Raw genomic sequence first — 22,085 nt, 5'->3', positions numbered from 1 at the left:
TTTTTTTTAGTCTTTCATTTTTTATGTTATACTGTCATTACTTTGATTCAATTAAAATGTCTGAAAAGCATAAAATAACACTATTAAATAACCGATGATACATAGAAGATACTTTTAATTTATAAAATACAATCACATAAGCTCCTATTTTGATCACCGTATAAATAAAATAGAAGTTGAACATAACATAGGTAGGTATAATCTGATTCAAATTACTCTTTTCAAGCTTATAGTTTTTTTTTTTTTAAGTAAGTACTTATCTTTGTTTATACATCGTGATTTGCCCGAGTCTAAAGAGCTTGAATTGATAAACATTTTAGGTGTAAGTACCTGCACTATAATTTATAACATATTATCTACAAAATATCACAAATAAGGAACAAACACGATATAGTCAAAGTAAAATATTCGCCTTAAACTATAATATTGCGAGTTCCTACGTAGGTATCGTATGTCCAAATTTAATCTCTGTTTCCAAAACGTTTCCTAATCAAAAGTAGCATGCTTCAAAATAAAAACAAAAAATCTACAACACTTTTTCCTTCATCTAAATAAGTTTAATCACTCTTTAATCGTGACTATCATTTCATAAACACAAACTCGAACTCGCGTAACTTAGTATACATAATTCACAATACACACACGTATCACATGTTCACTTCCCATAATCTCAAGTGATTGTCTAGAACCTGATGAAACCAATCTCGCTTACGAATATCTTTAAATGCTGGAGCTAATGTTTTTAAATCTAGTCTTAGTAAAGCTTCGTTGCCGAGTAGTCCATTTAATTCGTACAATAATTTAGAATTAGAATGCAATTTTAACAAACTAGGATAAGGCACTGGGAAAAATGACATTTGGAGTTTTCTGCTTGCCCAACTTTCAACGGTTTCGTTTCCACTGGCTGATAATATTCGTCCAATATGTCGAGCATTTAAAGGTGAAAAATATTCTGTTAGTTCCGAAGATGGTATTTTATCGATACCTTTCTTTCTTAGTCTTTCTTTTATTATTCTATATCGTTCTGGTTCGTAAACGAATACCTGCGTAAGACAATACACATTAGGTAGGTATTTAACAAAGCTTTCAAAAAGCGCCAAATCCTGATAGGCTACAATATTTTATGAAAAGCTTACTTGATATAAAGCGTTTCCGGTAACATATGAAGTTATGTAATGAGAGCCAAAACTCCTAATAAATTCTACAACGCTGGATGAGTCGCCAACTTTAATATCTTCAATTTGTTTCTGCACGGAATCGTCAACGATAATTTCATCTGGCGTCATTCTGTCAATAGACGACATCGTTGCAACTTCTCGGTGCCTGGCCACTCTAATTAAAACGAAACAATTATCGTGCAAATTGTTTACGTACGATGAGCTAATACCTTTAAATTAAAAAAAAAAAAAAAATACATCAAGAAACATACAAATAAATTAATCACATAGACGTGAAATTTTTGTCAACTTGGGTGTTTATACCTACCTAAATTTCTGGCAACAATATTCTTTGACCAACTCGCCGTGAACGCTTTCCACGGTTTTTCTAGCCTTTCCACCGAGAAATCTCGAAAATATGCTTGTAAAAGCTGTATTACATTGTCACAAAATTCCATGTGAAAGTCACCTTTGAATGCTTCATTTTTGTTAACGCTTCTTTTTATGCTAAAAAAATTCAAATCAAACATTAAACTTTAGTGTTGGCAGTAATGAGTAGGTAGATTAATTATTGCAGGTACATATGCAAGTTTAAATTAAAATAAGATTGATTAATAGTGAGATATTTGAGGGGCTGTAATTATAGGATATAGGTATCAGAAAAACTTTAAGATCAATCAGTTTTCATAGGAAAATTTTTCGCTTCGCAGTTTGCAGATGCTATTCACGTATTTACCTATAATTGTCCGAACTAGTCAGAACTCAACAGACTGTAGTATGATTATACCTATGGAAGTATTTACTGTAACAATACATCAGCGCCATATCACACCTTTAAAATAAACAGCATGCGTTCGTTAAATTCACATCCATATAATGCACCTAGGTACGTATATAAATACCGAATATTGCTTCTTTGTATTCAATTAAAAGAATGGAAAACATTGTTCCTATCGACCAATTATGTACATAAGCAGATTACTTATCATGCACTTACTTACTTGTCTATTTAGTGCCTAGCTAATGAATAAACACGTACATATAAAAATACATACATGCAACCTAACCTAAGTTGCAAATGAAACAAAGATTTAATTCATTCACCCCTGATGCGACCGGAAAGAAAACGACGAATGAGAAAACATCGAAGTAAGATAAGTTGCCTATCCAGTAATAAGACGCTACATGCGTACCATCGAAGTTGCAACAAATCGCAATTTTTCCCATCATTTTTTTTCTGACTAACCTACTCATAGGTAGAGGTACATACTTTGGTGATTTCATTTAACCCAGTGATAATTTTTAAAAATTCAAAATTAAGTAAGTAGATACATCATATTTTTGTCGTTTGCGAAATGTTCAGCAAGTAAACACATGAGAAAAATAAGCGTTAAAAATGTTTCTTCGCTCATTCGATGGGAATAGTTTTAAAACAACTATCATAAAACGAAAAAAAAAAAAAAAAAATGAAAAAATGATGGACAAAAATAAAATTTTAACGAACACGAAATTTTCACTTTTAGATCGTTTTTAAAAGATTTGAAGTTTTTTTTTTTTTTTTTTAATGAATGATTTTCTTAATATTTTTATTAGAAAAATTCAGAAAATCACAGCAGAATCCAGACGATAAAATACGAGTATGTACAAATATACGTAGATATAACATCGATAAAATCAATTTTTTACATTTCAATGTGAAATGGTCATGGAGGACGAAGGATGGAAATCACTTTTTGATAGTTTTTCAACGCATTTCAGCAGGCCAGGTCGGTAATTTATCAATATATTAAGTTTACGTAATCAGCAATTATCGTGACACCATAAATTTCATTGAAATAAGTGGGCACCTGATGTTGATGGCTTTATTATTTACGAAAACTTTCAATAAGGTTACACAGAATAAAAGGTACTTACTTCTCCTCATTTGACATATTGGCGAAAACTTCAACGGTAGGTTCACGAAAGATCCACGATCTATCCGAATCATTTCTCGGTATCACCCTCATACTAATGCTTAAATACCCGTACCGACTGAACACGTTGATCGCTGTACCAACGTGTACTTCTGCCAAAATTGAATAATATTCGCTGACGCTAACCAATATCACTGTTAACCATATTGATAACATTATCCGCACCAGGTTCCTTTTATAACTACATCAACTACCTCTGAAAAAAAAAACAAAAAAAAACATTTCAATTAAGTGTATAGGTATCAACAGTTCCACATCCATTGTGTTTTGATATAAATTACCTACTAAGAGATTAAATTTGACCTTAAATACTTCAAAATGGTTAATTATATGGAAAAAAGTAAATTACGAAATTTTAAATCACACCAGTTCCATCACATTAGATAGTACTTCTACGTATAGGTTAGGTATGCTACCGACTGAATAATGAGATATTAGCCTATTTGAAGTATCTGAAGCTAATCATTAAAAAATTGACAACGCAATAAATGGGCCTTCAATGGATATTAATACATTTTGTAAAGAAGAAGAAAAAAAACTCCAGTATTAACCTCCTTGACATTTGTATTAAAAATCACGTCTATACGCACATCAACCGGTTCTTTCAATGATGCAAGATCTATAAGTTCGTATAAATTTTTGAATATTTAAAAACATTTTTCGCAATAAAAATAATTTTCTGCAGAAATGGATGGATTCACATCTCAAAGAAAATTGATATATCTATACCTACCTATTTTATTACCTCGATATCTATCACATATAGGTACATACATAACTAATTTTAATGTCTTTTAAGAAAATAAATCCGTATTTTCTGAAATGTAAAGATTTTTTTTGCTGATGAATACCTAGATACTTAATAAAAAATCACAAATCACAATTGGAGATCAATAAGCAATATTGAGATTCCAATAGGTAGTGATATTACCTATATCCTCAATTCCTTTTTTACTAAGATCGAATTCATACTCGATTTAATTCTCTCGTGAACTGAAAATAGAGTTCAAGCGCATGCTTGTGGAATAACATTCAGGTGATTTAATTTAATTTAAAAAAAAAAAAAGATAAAATAAGAATGTCTAAATTGACTGAAAAATGAAAATCATCGAACAGGTTTTGAACTGAAAGAAGAGCGGAACAAGTAGAAAGTCCTCATGGAAGGAAGTGACTTTTTTTTAAACCTACTCTGCTACCTCTATGGTCAATGTTACCTATATGAAACTCAATTTTTTGGAGGCCATCTTCGATCAAAGTAAACTACCTCATTGAGTTTTATCCAAATCCGAGGTTAAATTTTAGGAAAATTATAAATGTCTGGTACTCTTTCGTTTTTATCTATAGGTAAAAAAAAAAAAAAAAAAAAATGACCTTTCTTCACAATACAGAATCATGTTCATAGAGAATTAAACCAAATAAAAACTTTGAGGGTGCTTCAATTGGATGAAACTTATGAGGAACCTTTCTTGGACTCGTGCTTGGATTCAGGTAATTTTTTTCAAGTTTGAAGACGCATGAGAACATCTACATTAGAGCCTGTAAATTTCGGCTGATCAATCGAAATTCAAAGATTCATAGGTAACAGCAACGAAAACTCATTTCTAGGCAACAATTCAGTCAATCGTATTTTTTGAATTGTATTCTAATTTTTTTTTTTTCATTTCTCTACGAGCAAAATTCTTGAATTTTTAATCAGAATCAACTGTGCACTCGACAATATTGCGAAAAAATGTTGAAAACGTAATTTAATCGATAGAAACCTCTTTTAAAAAACCTAATTTTCAACTAAATCAACCGGAATACTACGTAGGTAGATATTTTAATTAATTATTCGCAATATTTCGAAAAATATTCGATGATTTTCGAAACACATTAAAATGTCGCGTGCTGAAAACAACAAGTAGATACGTGTTATTAGTTATCCAAATGGAACAATAGTCAGTAGATCATCACGGTTAGTTATTTCTTACAAATATTCATTTCACGAATTAAATACTCGTAACAGCATAGTCAACGTGTACCTATCTACGTGCGAAAAATATCGAATGCTTTTGGAGATAGATTCTTACAAACATTGATTATCTGTCAATGAGGTTTATAAACCTTGTCATACAATTGCATTTTAACAAAATAAAAATTACAATAATCGATTAATCGCGAAACATTGTCTCGAAGAGAACCTCTGCTTATTGAAAAAACTTCTGTAGTGCTAAAAATATGCGAAGAGTTACCTCTACCCCCCCCCCCCAGCCTATCAAGTGTCCACCAATGGATGAAGAAGTTAAGTTGAATCAACAAACAACTTCAAGAAATAATTCTAATCGGTCGATTATTTTCTAAAAATTAAATAAAACCGCATACATTATTTTTCTCATTGCAATATCACTATGGATGATTGAATTACGTGCGGGTTTAAAAATACATTCGCGTATATACGTACAAAAAGTAAGTACCTACCTACTACCTAATCATTGTTGAATCACAAACATAGGGACTAAAAAATTTACAAACCTTGAATTTTATCACGCGAATAACTCGAAAAAGCTACACGATATCATTTTTTTTCCTCGTCAAATGAACCGAAAAAAAAAACAACTGAAGCACGAGCGGGGATAGGTGCCATAAACCGCATGACTCAAATCATTGGAAATTCCTAACAACTTACTAGTACAAGCTGCAAGTAGGTAAAAATAAAATAGGTAGATTGGTAGGTACTAGGTATGATTTAAGTCACATTAGATTAGGTACTCGAAAACGAACTTAAAAAACTGATAAATCGGTAGGTAGGCCGAGAACTTTGAAATTCGAAGGGACCAACACAACCAGTCGTAAAATGTAACCAGGTAGGCTACATACCGAAAGTGATCCATTACAATCATGAAATCAATATGAAACGAGGATAAAAGTATAAGTACTTTTAATCATTAACTCGTTATTCATGTTATATCGTGATATAAAGTATGAAGTAATCAATTTCAGGAAGATATCGTTTTATTTGCCAACTAAAATCTCGAATTAAAAAAACGTCGTATGCGAAATATATCTACCTAGCACCTCTACCTAAGTACCTATACAGAGTGGCCCAAAAGTCAGTATCCCGATTTTCACGTTTTAGTTTTTCTTAAAAAAATCAAAAACTAAGCATCCTAGAAAAAAACTATCGACATCATGTCGATTCAAAATTTAATTCTCTACAACTTTGTTGTCATGAAATTTTTTTTTTGGACGCTTCCTTTCGCCTCCAGATCGATTTTTGTGACGTGATGATTTTTATGAAAAAATTTTCAAAAATTCATTTCTAAGAGTTTTAGTTTTTCTTAAAAAAATCAAAAACTAAGCATCCTAGAAAAAAACTAACGGCATCATGTCGATTCGAAATTTAATTCTCTACAACTTTGTTGTCATGAAATTTCTTTTGGACGCTTCCTTTCGCCTCCAGATCAACTTTTATGAAACTCAGTTGGCAAATTTTTTGAAAATTTTAGTTTTTTGTAAAAAAAATCAAAAACTAAGCATCCTAGAAAAAAACTAACGACATTACGTCGATTGGAATTTTAATTCTCTACAATTTTCCTCGATATAATTTTTTCGTAGGATGCTTCTTTTCATCTCCAGATCAATTTTAATGAAACTTAGCTTGCAAAGTTTTCAAAAATTTTAGTTTTTTGTAAAAAAAAATCAAAAACTAAGCATCTTAGAAAAAAACTAACGACATTATGTCGATTGGAAATTTGATTCTCAACAACTTTGTTGCCACGAAATTTTTTTTAGACGCTTCCTTTCACCTCCAGATTGATTTTAATGAAACTCAGTTTGCAAATTTTTCAAAAGTTCATCTCAAAAAAAATTGGACTTAGTTTTTTCAATGCAGGCTAGGTATCGTCGTTCATTGGCCTGAATCAGAAGGATCGAGTGTTCAGAACGCCAATGGCAATCCTCAATGATCTGAGGGCAGCAATTCGTGCAGAATTTGATGTTCTAAACAATGACTTGCCATTGATACAAAGGATGATTCAGGCCAATGAACGACGATATCCAGCCTGCATTGAAGCAGGACGTGCTCAATTTGAGCATCTTTTGTGATCGTTTATTTCTTTTTTTAGCATTTTTTTACCATTGTTATAATTTTTTTGAACGTTTCAGATTAAGAGTTTAAATTTTCGGCAAAATGCCAAATGGAAATAAAAATTTAAAAAATTGAATTTTTCGAAAGTTCATTTAAAAATTTTCCATTGCTAAAATGTCATTAGTTTTTTTCTAGGATGCTTAGTTTTTAATTTTTGTCAAAAAACAAAGAGTCCAATTTTTTTTGAGATGAACTTTTGAAAAATTTGCAAACTGAGTTTCATTAAAATCAATCTGGAGGTGAATGGAAGCGTCTAAAATAAATTTCGTGGCATCAAAGTTGTAGAGAATCAAATTTCCAATCGACATAATGTCGTTAGTTTTTTTCTAGGATGCTTAGTTTTTGATTTTTCTTACAAAAAACTAAAATTTTTGAAAAATTTGCAAGCGAAGTTTCATTAAAATTGATCTGGAGATGAAAAGAAGCATCCTACGAAAAAATTATATCGAGGAAAATTGTAGAGAATTAAATTTCCAATCGACATGAGGTCGTTAGTTTTTTTCTAGGATGCTTAGTTTTTGATTTTTTTACAAAAAACTAAAATTTTCGAAAAATTTGCCAACTGAGCTTCATAAAAGTTGACCTGGAGGCGAAAGGAAGCGTCCAAAAGAAATTTCATGAAAACAAAGTTGTAGAGAATTAAATTTCGAATCGACTTGATGTCGTTAGTTTTTTTCTAAGATGCTTAGTTTTTGATTTTTTTAAGAAAAACTAAAACTCTTAGAAATGAATTTTTGAAAATTTTTTCATAAAAATCATCACGTCACAAAAATCGATCTGGAGGCGAAAGGAAGCGTCCAAAAAAAATTTCATGATATCAAAGTTGTAGAGAATTAAATTTTGAATCGACACGATGTCGGTAGTTTTTTTCTAGGATGCTTAGTTTTTGATTTTTTAAAGAAAAACTAAAACGTGAAAATCGGGATACTGACTTTTGGGCCACTCTGTATAGTACCGTCTACGTATCGTAGTATGTTTTCGGTAGATACTTTTTTCTCGTCCTTGAATAAAGATATTATCGTCGAAAATCATTTACGTTTTTGGATAATGCACAGAAGATAATTACGATACGCGATTGAACACGACGATGTAGCAGACCAGACGTGTGCCACTATGTTCCGAATAATGATCGCGAAACAACAAGAAAACTGAAGATATTGTTGCGAAATCTTATATAATTAGTCGAACGTGTATATCGCTGTCCTTAAACTTATCGTCAATTAGATTATTTATACGCATAGACGTATTTTTGCGTATCGTGACGTGTAATCAACTCTTCCGATGCATATTTTACACCATTCAAGGCAGATTCAGATAAAATAACAGGTTGTTTAATCTCTGAAGCTGCACTGGGAAAATAATACGTATGTAGTTCAAGTGGTTGGACAGAAACACTGTTTAATGTTAAAATGCAAACGTATCATTCCAGTGAAATCCAACCAGACAAATTTTAAAATCTTCAAAAATATATAGAATCTGCAGTTGGTCGTCTTTCCATTTGTTGGGAAAAAATTGGTCTCTACACAAAGCTGACCTTTCAATATCAAATTTTATTACCATTTTCTCGTCTATTTGGAGCTTTAATTGAGATTTTAAGTATGTACATCGGATTACTTTCAAATTTATCCCCCGGTAATAGGTGAATCTGAACATTTCATTCCTTTCTTCTTTCAAAGGTATATTCAATTCGAAAATCAAAAAAAGCTCAAGCATTGAAAACGAAGGAATTGTAACTCGAGGCTTTTTAATTCAGACATCATTTTTTGAAATTGATATCAAACTCAATGCTAAGATTTTGAAAAAATTGTGTAGATAGCAGTAGGTACCTAATTTTATATGCATTAAGTATATTGAACTTTGAAACATTTTGGGTAGGTGCATGTATTTCCAGAACGAGCAAGTTTAATGGATGGGAGCTGGATAACCATTCCCCTGAGACTGCGCTTTGAGAAAGAACCAATCTCATTTTTTTATACGACCAGCCCCTTTCAAGCCCACAGAACTTTTATTTGAAAAATTAGACATTGGTACTCGAGTGAAATTTATTCGGGAAAATAATTTTTGCGGGAATACTTACTGTATTCTTTAAGGTTGAATGTTCATAACATCATAACCCAGCAATTATTTTAACTGCAATTCACTCGAGTGGTAACATCGTGATACAAATTAAGCATAATTGTAAAAATTCGTACTGAAAAAAGAAGCCGACCTCACATTTCATTAATTTACGACGTTGATGTTATAAAATTTGAACGGTTTAATTGTCGAAATTAAACAATAAAGGCTTCGGCTTCTCTTTGGATTGGCTTTTGGTGGAGAATAATTTGACATTTTTCATCAACTCTCATACTCTCAGCTCTCTCAGCATGTGGTCAAAAACACTACAGTTTTACCCCTCCCTACCGCTTAGCTTATCCTGTCTAAATTCTGAAAAAAATGCCAACTACCTACGTACTTTCTATTCTCGATATCCACAATATTTTTTTACCCAATTTTAAATTCGTTCACTTTTCATCATTTTAAAAATATATTTTCCAAAAGTACCTACTGTTTTGAATTAATTCCTCAATTTAGAACACAGCAAAGCGTGCCACTTCAAAAAAAAGGGTTCAGATACGTCGATATCGACCTTGATAGTGTTTTACGGTTTTCATCAGAAGAAATATCTCAGGAATTTTCACCAATTGGTTTAAAATCTCTCTCGAGTTGGTTGGTATTTTAATGCGTTCTTAATTCTTATATACTGGTATTTCTGACCTCCAAAATGCAAAAAATAAGATTTAGTTGGGTTATTGCTTGAAAAATAATTTACAGATAGGTACATTCCTTTTCCTATAATTATATTTTTCAGTTCATAAGAAACCAAAAACTTGTTAAATTCCACGTTTTTGAAATAGGCCATAATGATAGGAAAAAAATGGCATCATTGTAATCCAAAGTAGTCCTAACAGTTCCAGAAATGATGTTTTTTGATGTTCTGACATATAATAGATATAATTACATAATCGGTAATACCAACCTATTTGAGGAGAAATGTATTTTCAAACACAGAATTTGCCCAAAAATAAGCGATTTATGCAAATTTTCAATCGCCCAGTAGAACCTTGAAAAGTGGTCTTGAATTTTGATGGCGATGGCTTAGGTCGACGCAGAATCCCAAATAAGTGCACTATTTATGTTAGAACTGGCCAATTTTTTCCAAAACATTAAAAAATTTTCATTTCTTTGAAGACCCATATTATCCCTCCACGGGTACTGTCAGCAGTATTTTCAACTCAAAATATGAAGATCTCGGCTGAATTTGATCAAAATCTTCCAACTTCTTTTTTTCGCGATCCACCTTATTGGAGGTACCTACTCTCGACTTGATTCTTATAGATTGGGTGTAAATTTTTCTCAATCCAAGTTGAAAAATTGAAATAATGAGCGATTTGTTATTGCGTAACATTTATAACGACTTCTAATGAAATAAATTTTACACGTGTGCTTGTTTTTTGACAGAAAACACGAAGGTACTCGTAATAGGTTCAGGTAGGTATGCAGATTGTAGATATACAAATACCTAAAAATGCATGCGTTTGTATTATGCCCTATCTGAAGATAAAATTGACTCCCACCAACATTGTTACCTATACCTAGTAGACCTACCTACACACAAATCTTGTTTACAGTGAAACTGAGCATGAACAATGCAATAACCAGATAGGCTATGGCATATGAATTATTGGAATTTCAAACACTGAAATTGAACATTTCAGTTTCAAAACAAATCCATTTCATCGTTCCGGGAACAGGCTAAAAATACGTAAAATACATAGTACAGTACCTATAGTTATTAAAGGCGATAAAAAATTTTTCCATCTTCAGCTATTCAACCTACCAGGTTTTTTTCGTTGTGTATTCGGAAGAGATCCATCAAACCTTTGCTGAAGATCTAAAATATGACTACCAATTTGTGCTAACAACTGGTTCCTTCAATCCAACGTAGATTCCCAGTCATATCGAAATTCCACGTTGTTTTTTTTTTGTTGCCATTCATGACATTGGCTTCACCAGACCTTTGTTCAAAAATCTACCTAAAAACCGATGTCGAGACTAAATGACTTTGTGAAAGTTTATTAACCTCGTCGTCACTTCAAAAGTGTTCGCATTTTCCAAGTTATTATAACTTGATATTGTCGTAATAATACGGAGCAGGTAGCCGAGTATACCTACCTGCTTCTAAAGCCAACTTCCTCGTATATCAAAATGAAAAACGCGAATTTTCTTTCACATGTAAGTACCTACATATTATACTTATGCCTACTGACAGTTTACACCTTACAATATTTTACCAGATCTTCGACATCAGTCAACATATAGGCATTGAGCAACACAACGAAAGCAATTTACGCAATATAAATATATCCATCTCGAAATGGTAACAATACAATCTCGTAATTAAAATCATTTCTAAACCCAGATGGCCGAGTATCATTTAATCAAAGGTACCTATCGTACCTATATGAAAACGCAGATCAATGATTTTACAATAGAAATTCCTGCGCAGCTTCCTTAAGGGTAATCTGTGTACAACAAAGACTCTTATAGTAATTCATTCGCATGTACATATGTACGTACGGAATGGACCAAGCAAACCTCTACGAACACCTATACCAGTTTTACCAGTTCAAAAGGGCAGAAATCATGCTTACGTAAAATTTGAATGGACTGAACCAAAGTTGCAGATAACCAATGTTAATGACCAATCGGTATTTACGTATTAGTAATTCGTCTTTGGATCGAGAACCTATAATACCTACTCGTACATTGGTATCTTTTACGAGTATAGGTAGTCAGGTACACGAGGAAGGCCAGCTACTTACTTATGGCAAAAAATGTTACAGGTGTAGTAGTTATATGTAGGTACTACTCTTCGTTAGATATAAAAGACATATATCTAGGTAAGTATCAAAATTTAAACCCATGAATACTATCGTCTTGTGGTACATTGGCTCTTCACCTGTTTTATTCGTATGATCAGTTTTAAACCACGTGTTAAAAGTAGGTAATAGTACCTATTGCATATTGAAGTTAAATCATCGCGACCTCTTTATACCCTTCGCCTTCGCCATGAACTATATTTTTGTCATTTATGGTTTGAGGATCATTAGTAAGTACATTTTGGAAATTTTATGCGAAAAATTATTTAAAAAATAATAAAGCTGGGCGATACTGCCATTTTCTTGGATTTTGGGTTTTCTTTTTATATCCATTCCTCCTCAAGTAGGTACTGCCGAATGATAATTTTGGAGCGCATGAGCGATTTTCCATCTTCACCCAGGGGTGTTTTAAACCGATTGATTTGAATCTTGGTGTGAAGATGAAGATTCTACATCGACTCTAAAATCTACTATATGAAACAGGGATGCAACGATCACGATCCGATCCGATCTCGATCAAATTTCAGAAAAATATCGCTTTTGATCGATCATAATCGCGATTAGGAAAAAAATAACGTTTACTGAGGTATGACGTCACGTGGATGCTCTAAACTAATCATTTTCACGAATATAGTATTAATTTCAATTAATCGCAACGTGATCGCGATCTGATATGATCGTCAATCTTTTCCGATCAAATGATTAATGATCGTCACTCGATCGGATCGAAAGATGGCGATCAAATTAGTGATCGTTGCATCCCTGCTTTGAAAACTTCAAATTGATGTGGAAAATCAAAGACGCCGAGCTACACTATCAACCTGAGAATTTGGACCAAATTCGTCATTCGTGAGAATTTTCAAGATTTATAGAACTGATTTTTAGTGCTTCGTTTGAAATGTGACCATTGAGAGGAGGTTACAATTTTTAAAACTTTCAAAATTATGATTTAATTGAAGAGGCAAAAGGTCGTTACCTATTTCTCAAATTTGGCCCAACATTTTAAAAATCTCTGCACGTACCCCTTCATTGTGTATTACATATGTTTCGTCACGCTCCTTACCTCCTCCAGAAGTTGCCTAGCTACAGACCTGTCCCACTCTTATCAAAATTCAGGAATTTTGGGATTGACTTCAGGTGGGTAGGTATATCGAATTTTATGATAAAAATTGCTCAAATTTGATATTTGAGCTTACATTAGCTTAGAGTTCAATAAACTTGTGACCTTGACCTTGAATTCACATCTAAATTTTTTGGAAGGGCAAAGAAAGTCTTAAAATACACATACGAATCAATTGGTAGGCACTTAATCCACTTAAGGGAAATCTAGAGTGTTGTAAAAAATACTTATTTAAAAATTATCGTCCTATATACTTAGAGCAATTTGTAGAGGAGAAAACTTGATTTTTTTGTATTTTAATCTTGAAAAATTTTGTTCACCGCTTCAATTTTGCTTTAAAGGATGAAATTTGTCATGTACAGTACATAATTCGCCTTTTGTGTATTTTGACTTTTCATTCTTTCCTGTCCTCTTTCCAGCTGCAAAAAAAAAAATGGATTTTCGTGTCTTTCAAAAGGGTTAGAAAATTACATTTTGAGATGGAAATTCGAACCTACTTTCGCTTCTAGTCAAGGAATAAAAAAGGCAGGCTCCAAGTTCAAATAAATAATATACTCAAAAGATGTTTCATTCACCATCACATTAGTGTATACCTATTTCAATTATTTGGTTAGGATCATTTCCGGCATCGTAAACAGATCATGTTTCTCTTTGTACTTAGTCGAAAGAGTTCCTTTTTGAAATGCCTATAAAGGGTGAGCAGGTACCTAAATACAATATAAGTACATATGATGTATTATAGTACCTACTTTAATTTCGAAACCGAAAAAAGACATGAGACATCCGTGTTCTTTTTAAGGGATCGAAAACATCATCTGTGAGCAGATGAAAGATGAGCATAGAATTTGAAGAAAAAAAAATACACATGGTGGTTAATATGGAAAAAAGTGATACTATGCGAGTTTACAAATCGCAGATAAATTTATTCCCGCGGAATACCTACATGATGACGTTCGCGAAAAAATATAATCAATGAGTACAACTTTTCCAAGAATTCTGAAATCGAAACCACCGGAAAAATTCTTTTAAAAACGTGATCGTTCAAATTACCTAAAAAATTCACTACGAAAAAAATGTATAGATGGTATTTAATTTAGTCGCCAAAATCAGAAAAAAAACATCGCTGCTTCTAGAGAGCAGATACCTACTTACAAAAAAGGAATAACACGTACGTATTGATACAAATATGGACGTATTTACCTACATCAAAAGAAAAACCTTGTAAATTCACCATAGACACATAGCTAATGAAAAGAACCGCACAAGTCTGGAATTGAGCGTATCTTGATTTTTTTAACAGAATGCGGGCAGAGTTTAAATGGTTATTTCGGTCGTTGCACTCAACATAGAACAGGATTTTAGATATACATATTAACGTTAAACATATTATTCTTTTCGTTAATAAAAATCTTTATACGAATAGAGTCTTTAACGCTCAAAACAACAGGAGAATGGGCTACATAGACATACATAAGTCCCTATGCTAATTGCGGCAGTTAAATCAGGGCATAGGTAACATAGAACCACACAATTTTTACGACGATTATAAGATTATAACGCACAACCCGAGCTATCTCTAATTGCAGTTCTATAGAAAAAATTCAAAGTAAGGATCAAGGTCTCGAGTTATTAGAATGCTCATTCGCTTGGAACATAAACCAGACTTTTTCAAGATGAGTAATAACCTTGTACACATATTCAGCATTTTTATCAACAGAATATTGAATTTTTTCCCTTAAAAATTAGCCACACAGCGTGAAAAAATTCTGGTATTTTTTTTCTACCTAAAACATCGTCATCCATTCGCTTTAAATTATCATTATTTTTTTTCGTAACAAAATTTCAAACACCTATTGCCATAGAATTTCGATTAAAAAGTACTTACGAATAAATATACTCAGCACCTGGTGTCGTATGAATAATGCTAATCAGGTTTATGTTCAGTGGCAGTGGCGAAATAAATGAATAGGTACGAGTAGATATCTCGTTGCATCCCATTGCATAAATTGTATCTTAGCTACTCGAGCATCGTGTTTTTTTTCTGTAATTTAGGCGGTACCTGTACCTATGTAGATGTTAAAATGGTATTCTTTCATCGAGACAAATCTCTTTATTTTTTTTCTTTTCTTATGATGTAATGTCGGCGAACCTACACTTTTACTTGTTATCTGCAAGTGACACTTTTTCAAGGTATTAAATCAAGGTTTATTCTTTATAGGTTATTGGTTGACTGTATATGATTTGTCGCCTGAATATAATTACTGCATATCCCCCATATAAGTAAAACGTATGTATATACCCAACTATATTAAGAATAAATACTTGAAAATAACAATGCTTAAGCTCATTGTCTTGAAAATCTTTCTTCGCGAATAGAATATTTTACTCTCTTAGTGTAAAATAAATTCGCTGTACGAATTAAGAGTTAAAGGTAGGTATAATGAGCAACGAGCATTTGGACCAAAAAATAGTTCCTAATTCTTAAATGTAATAGTTTACTGAATCATTATCGTGTTTACAGTTACCCAGGTACATTCTTCGAAAAAAAAAATGATAATAAAGGTCATATGCAAATTGAATCAAAATTTGCCTAATTACATTTTCTACAATAGGAATAGGTTTAACAAAGATGTAGAATTAAAATTCAATTAGAGACGGTAATCCATTCTGATAAGTACCCTGCCATTAAAAATGAGAAATAAACTTCATGCTATGTGGTATAAGAATTTAGGAACTATAGAAGTAGGTAAGTAGGTAGGTATGTGTATTAATTTTCGAGCGTTTTTGAAAATTTTCTGGCAGAATTACAGAACACGAAGAGGAAACATCACAACACGTAATAGATGGGTAAGTAAATTTTTGTAATACTGAATCGATTAACAAAAACTAAAAAGTAAATACTCACTGAATTTAGATTGTTATAGACGATGAAAGTGATCAAATGCCCCCCCCCCCAAAAAAGGAGATGAAATAATTCTGAGAACAGAAAAATAAATAAGTACTTTAATTGGGTAGGTACATTTCTTTCAAAAATATTTCGATTTTTTTCTTTAAAAAAACCTTGGTTTTTGCAAAGATTAATTTTTCTTCTATTTTTTAAAGTATTTTTAAACTTATACCTATTATACCTACTTATTTCGATTCACAAATCAAAACAATTTCTAAACTAAATGAATTTTCGTTATAGTTTTTAAAATTTTAAGGGCATACAAATTCCTCCCTCACAGCCCTTTTAGTTAAAATCACTCTTCGAGATGATAAAAATTGTGTTTAAACATCATTTTTGGAGAATTCAAACCCTCCCCCTTGTTTTTAGTGATTCGCATGCAATAACTTATTTTCATAAAAATAATTTCTCGTGTAGGTACTTAGTAAAATTTTCTTTTAAAAAAAAAATGAAAAGCGTTCTAAAATTACCTACTTTAAAGTTTTGCCATCAATGATTTTTCAATTTTTCAAAGAAATGTGAAATTTATGTTGTAGATTATATCATTTCTTGCTGTAGGTAATCTGATTTGTTTGAAATAATCAGATCTAGCCTACCTTTTGAAAAAAATTTTTGCAAAAATCGTTCGATACGGAGTTTCCAACATCGACATTATTTTTATCTTTCTTAATTGACGGGCCTGATGGAAAAAGGGCCTCAGCGCCCGGAGGCCCTTTTTCCGAACTTTGGAAATTTGAACTCCTCGAGGTCTTAACTACCTTGGGTGTGATTTTCAGTTCATGATCTTGCTCCTAGAGCAAGTTACATGACGTTTTATTCATACCTCTCTACCTGTTTTCCAACAAAAGTAAAACTTTAAACGCGTTTTTCTCAAAACTAGGTTTTTCCAACGAGGCCCTTCTTCCATCAGGCCCGTCAATTTAGATTGGAAATATTGCACCCTCAAAATTGATAGGTAGGTCAACGTACATAAATAAGGTGCCTAATAACACTTTGTTTCCATTTTTTCAAATTCATTTCACACTCTGTTAAAACTGAATATTAATTAACTGTGACTTCTTCAAAACGAAATAAAAAATGCTATTATAACCGTAACCTTATTTTTAAAAATTGGATGAAGTATTCATGGATGTTTTAGGTACTTGTACCACCAAGTATCTGTATCGGTATAATATGTAGAAGTATCGTCTATTGACACCGTTACCCCACCCCATTCTATCGTCAAAAAGTTCGATTCTCCATTCTTTCACCTTAGCTAAAATTTATCACAACACTTCAAGTTCAAGTTTATGAATTACAAGCTCAGTGACCACACTTGAGCTAGTTTTTTTTTTGGTAGACCTGCCCGCAATCATGTACAAGTTTTGTTATACTTAAGGTATAGGTATTCCCCATGAACACTGAGAATACCTACACATCGCAAAATTTTGAAAACTCAGGGTTTTGTATGTAGTTGGGATAAATTAGTACTCAATGCTAAAATCATTGAAATCCTAATTTTCAAATTTTGGGATTTCATATCTGCTCTTCAGAAATCAATTTTCAGTTGAAGAGCATTTCCAATTACGAAAAGTTTAAAATTGAAGTTCAATTTCAAGGGAGAGGTATGTATTGAAAAATGGCTCATTATACAAATACATGTCAAAGAAGGTTAAATCTCTTAGATAAAAATATAAATACCTATCTAGGTAGGTAATAGGTATCTAAATTTTATTAAAAATTTGATTTTTCAACTTGCGCCTTACCTTCTTCTTCACACTCATCAACACAACACCACAGCTTTCATAACTTCAACACTGGAAAAATATACAAAATAAAATCGCACCGCCACAGTAAGTATATTAAAAATACACTCGAACAGGTAATTTTCCACGCAACGATTGAATCGATAAAAAAATTTCTAAAAAAGCATTATTTTCTGGGTAGAATGACCCCGTGAACTACACACTACAAAATATATCGACATTCTCGAGGATAAATCGATTTTAGCGGCTCGTTACGCGCAAAATTGTATTATTATAAAAAAGATGTAATCGGAATACGTATTATGAAATACTTTCATTTCGCGATGGCGATAAAAATAAAGGTATCGAACGCCGAACGGGCCGGCGAAGAAGGATGGGTGCCACCGGTTTACAACAGAGAACCTAAGATCAAACTGCGTACGCGCAACTGATTAAGACAACAAAAAAATTACACGAGCGAGTGGTGTCAAGTTGTTTCGATAGTGCACGAGTATCAAGTGTAAACACGATGCGCACGCATATGCACTTTATCATAGGCTCGCGAAAATTTGCGCGAAATGCAAAATGTAAATACGAGCAGGTACTTGATTATACCCAAACCGCCGAATTTACTTATCAATAACCGATTCTCGATCTCATTATTACATAAGATACCTATCGATTAACGAAAATCGTGGGTATTCTTCTTTAATGATGGTAGAACGAATACCCACAAAAATCTGAGAGTTTATAGGTCAGTAACACCTCGCGAATCGCTAGGTTGGCGATGAAATTGGAGTGTTATGTCACAGCTTCGGCACCATTGTCGGTGTTGTTAAACAGTAGTCTAATAAATTGGTGTATATAGTTTTTGTCATGTTCGAATCTTATTGAGTCGGTATATTTGATCTGATAATGATCGTGTTTGATCTGCGATAGATTTGTAAAAATTGACTTATTAAGCTCTCTCCCTTATATGGCTGCTGAATAAAATCACCAACCAAATCCCATACCTAGATTTATGCTCAAACATCATCTCAATAGACTTGAAAACCCAAAATGGTAAATTATGATGTGAAAAATGAGTTATGCTATTTCACGATCTCACTAGTACTGGTAAATGGTAATAGAAACAAATTGAACTTGTTAAAAAATCAGTATTATAAAAAATTATCTGATTTTTAATTTAAAAAAAAAAAAAAAAAAAAATGGGATAAAAAAATACAAAAGCATCAAAACCAAAATTTTTATTAAAGCAGGCCACTGGCCAGGATCAATTGTAACAACATTAAAAGGCAAACTAAATTTTCAAATTTTCATTTTAAAAAACAACAGAAATGGATACCAAACCTACTATTTACAATACGAGTACAGAGTACAAAATGCAAAAATAACTTTATCGTAGCAAAGACTATTCAAAATTTAAGTTTTAAAAAGTGTAATTTGTTAGGTACCAATTTCTTTTCTGAATTCACTTTTTATGTAGATACTTTTTTAAAAATAAAATAAAATACATAAATATGTAGCTATATTAAATATTTATTAAAACGAGAATTAGCTCTTCTTAAATAAAATGTTCGAAGAGTTTTTGCAATCAGAGATCAGATGTGGTATTTATAAACAAATCCTTTTCAACGGGTCTCTATCTCAGATGAAACCATTCTAAGATAATTTTTTCAAAAGTTTGGAAAGAATGCACAAAAAAATGACGCTGGCAGTTAATTCCTGTCTGATTAAAAAAAAAATTAATTTTTCGATTAAAAAATTCTCGATTTCAGGTGTTTTTATTTTTTGTTCTAATTTTTGATTTTCGTGCCCCTATTTAAACAAAAAAAGGTACCTACTTCAAACACATAGACTTAGGTAGGTGCATTTTTAATCTTTTTTTTTCAGAATTATTACTCTTACTACTTTGAAAATTGTAATGTACCTAAGTTGCATTGGCATTAGGCTACAAGCCGATACACAAATTCCATTCTAATCCATCGAAGAACCTTCAAATCGTTGATCGATAACGTAACCACTGACATAAGTAAATGCCTATTCATTTACCAAAACAAGTGTATAAATAAACAAACAAAACACAATCGTGATGTGAAGTGATTTTAAATACAGTAGTACCTACTGTTTCTACGAGTACATAAAATAATTCACTACTTATAAATAAATCTCGCGTGATTTGTTTTGATCTTGAAAAGGCGTTGCAAAAAAAAAGAAATGATGTTGATTAGATTTAAATTTTTTGCTGGCGTAATTTATTGACGATGTGAACACCTATCAATAGATAGGAAGACCTCATATTTAAAAAAAAAAATGACAAAAAAAACGAGTTGTTGCCAATGAAGTGATCAAGTAGACAGTATGAATCAGAGTAAAAAATTGAAGTTTTCCCATTTGAAGGTATCTTTCTAATCATAGATATACCTAGTTGCTTTTGACTCATTGTTCCAAATCTAATCAGTGATCATCAATAATAGATAACGATTTTAAAGGTTTCACAATTCTATGAAAATCAAGGATTCTTAGAATTTCATTCGAATAAGCACCACAACACGTATTATTTAAACGATACCTACCTACTACCTAGGTTGGTATAATTAGCTAAGTAAGTGCGATTCAACAATGACTTGAATTTGTAACCGGTTTCATTTTTGGGTAAAGTTTTATGGCTGCGAGATGTTGCTAAATTTGAATCGCGAATTCAAATTATTACCTGGGTAGGTAAAAGTGTTATTATGAAAGAGTACCTATACGAGCGAGAATAGGTAAGTAATAAAGCTGATTATTTACTTACTCGCTCAGTTTTCAGGAACTCGTTCGTACGAAAATTAATTAGCATAGGTATAGGTACAACCAACATACTCCTACCTCCACAATTTACTTGTAATTTGCTAAAAAAGAAAAAAAAACTTTTGACGACATATTACTTGTACATACAGGTAATGGCGATAATTCGTTCGACGCGAAACTAATCATCAGATATAAGCAATTTGTTCAACTGGAAAATATTTGCTCACCTTCAAATCATTGAAAAAATCCGTCTCTATACCCGTAAATCCAGTTTGTCATCGAAAAAACAACAAAAGGTTTAAAGGAGGAATGAGCAGAAAACGGTCTCTTTTGTTCTGAAATCAAGTTTCATCATAAAATTGAATTGAGTGTAGGAAAGGGCGTGTTATTGTAGAAGAGTCAAGGCTTTACACAATTTATGACTTCTTTATGGAAGAAAATATGCTACATACTTACGCGTATGATTGATTATGTACCTATAGCTATTTGCGTGAAAAATACATAGCTTAGGTTTACAAATGAAGAAGATGTTGGCAAACAAGCAGGTTTTTTCACTTTTTACTTATGCTAAAAAATTTTTATTCAGGCACATTTTAATTGAAAGTATGTGCCTACTTAATTGATGAAAATGTTAGTGAATTGAATAATATTCAGCTAATGAATTATTCGGAAATTTTAAAAATAGTCGTATGCGGAAATAAAATTATTGTGCAATGAACTTGCGCATTGTGTCTTCATGATGCGCATGAACTTGCTATAAATTAAATATCATTCGGTAGTTTAATTTTAATTAATTGTTACCATGATCGTTACTTTGTAAGTAATTCATATTTATTTGTAGGTAGGCATCTTTTTTTACTCAATTTTTATTTTTAATTAGGAAGGTATATTATTTTTTGTTTAATAATAATGCCTGCACAACAGAAGTCGGAAGAAGAGAACAGTTCATCACAACATAATATCTCTCAATATAGGTACAGGGTTAATTGTAAATTAACATTCATTATCAATGTAAAAGATCTTCATTGTACACTTAATTGTAGAAATTATTACCAAGCAAGATTGATAACCACTCATGCTGCATTAAGAAAATTGTCGCTTCAAGTAGGTAGCCTATGGTTTAATTATTATTTAATGATTTATATTATATCTTCGTACTGAGGTTAAAGATTCCGAGTTTTTATGCGCTTACCATAGATGTATGTATACTCTCCTTGGAATTTGTCACTAGAAAGAAAATTTAATCCTATAGATACCTATAGGTACATATGAGGGGTTGAGGGGATAACAGAACTTGGCTTCTGCGTTTAACTCCTTCCTATCATA

At 32.0% G+C, this 22,085-nt stretch overlaps 1 protein-coding gene across 2 annotated transcripts; it reads right to left on the bottom strand.

Annotated features, from left to right (window-relative positions):
* Positions 1-90: 90 nt before the first annotated feature.
* Positions 91-20,912, bottom strand: tsl (torso-like). Of its 2 annotated transcripts, none has more exons than XM_065350554.1 (5): positions 20,764-20,912; positions 3,072-3,326; positions 1,486-1,664; positions 1,137-1,387; positions 91-1,043 (listed from the first exon to the last, which is right to left on the bottom strand). In XM_065350554.1, exons 2-5 carry the CDS (start codon positions 3,284-3,286, stop codon positions 648-650), a joined length of 1,041 nt encoding a protein of 346 aa, XP_065206626.1. In that variant the 5' UTR covers positions 3,287-3,326; positions 20,764-20,912; the 3' UTR covers positions 91-647. The 2 variants fall into 2 exon arrangements, with proteins under 2 accessions (XP_065206626.1, XP_065206625.1); XM_065350553.1 differs by lacking the exon at positions 20,764-20,912 and adding an exon at positions 17,991-18,438.
* Between the last annotated feature and the right edge of the window lie 1,173 nt (positions 20,913-22,085).

Source organism: Planococcus citri, chromosome 2, assembly GCF_950023065.1.
Source record: "Planococcus citri chromosome 2, ihPlaCitr1.1, whole genome shotgun sequence".
Lineage (NCBI taxonomy): Eukaryota > Metazoa > Arthropoda > Insecta > Hemiptera > Pseudococcidae > Planococcus > Planococcus citri.
The sequence above is the reverse complement of the archived record's forward strand: the minus strand, read 5'-3'. Positions and strand labels throughout refer to the sequence as shown.

Bases quoted from the DNA above. Each gene is read 5' to 3' on its own strand.
- tsl (XM_065350554.1), bottom strand. From the start codon at position 3,286: ATGTTATCAATATGGTTAACAGTGATATTGGTTAGCGTCAGCGAATAT. The intron at 1,665-3,071 runs GTAAGTACCTTT...GAATTTTTTTAG, and splicing joins AATATGTCAAATGAGGAGAA to CATAAAAAGAAGCGTTAACA. The intron at 1,044-1,136 runs GTAAGCTTTTCA...TGTCTTACGCAG, and splicing joins CCGGAAACGCTTTATATCAA to GTATTCGTTTACGAACCAGA.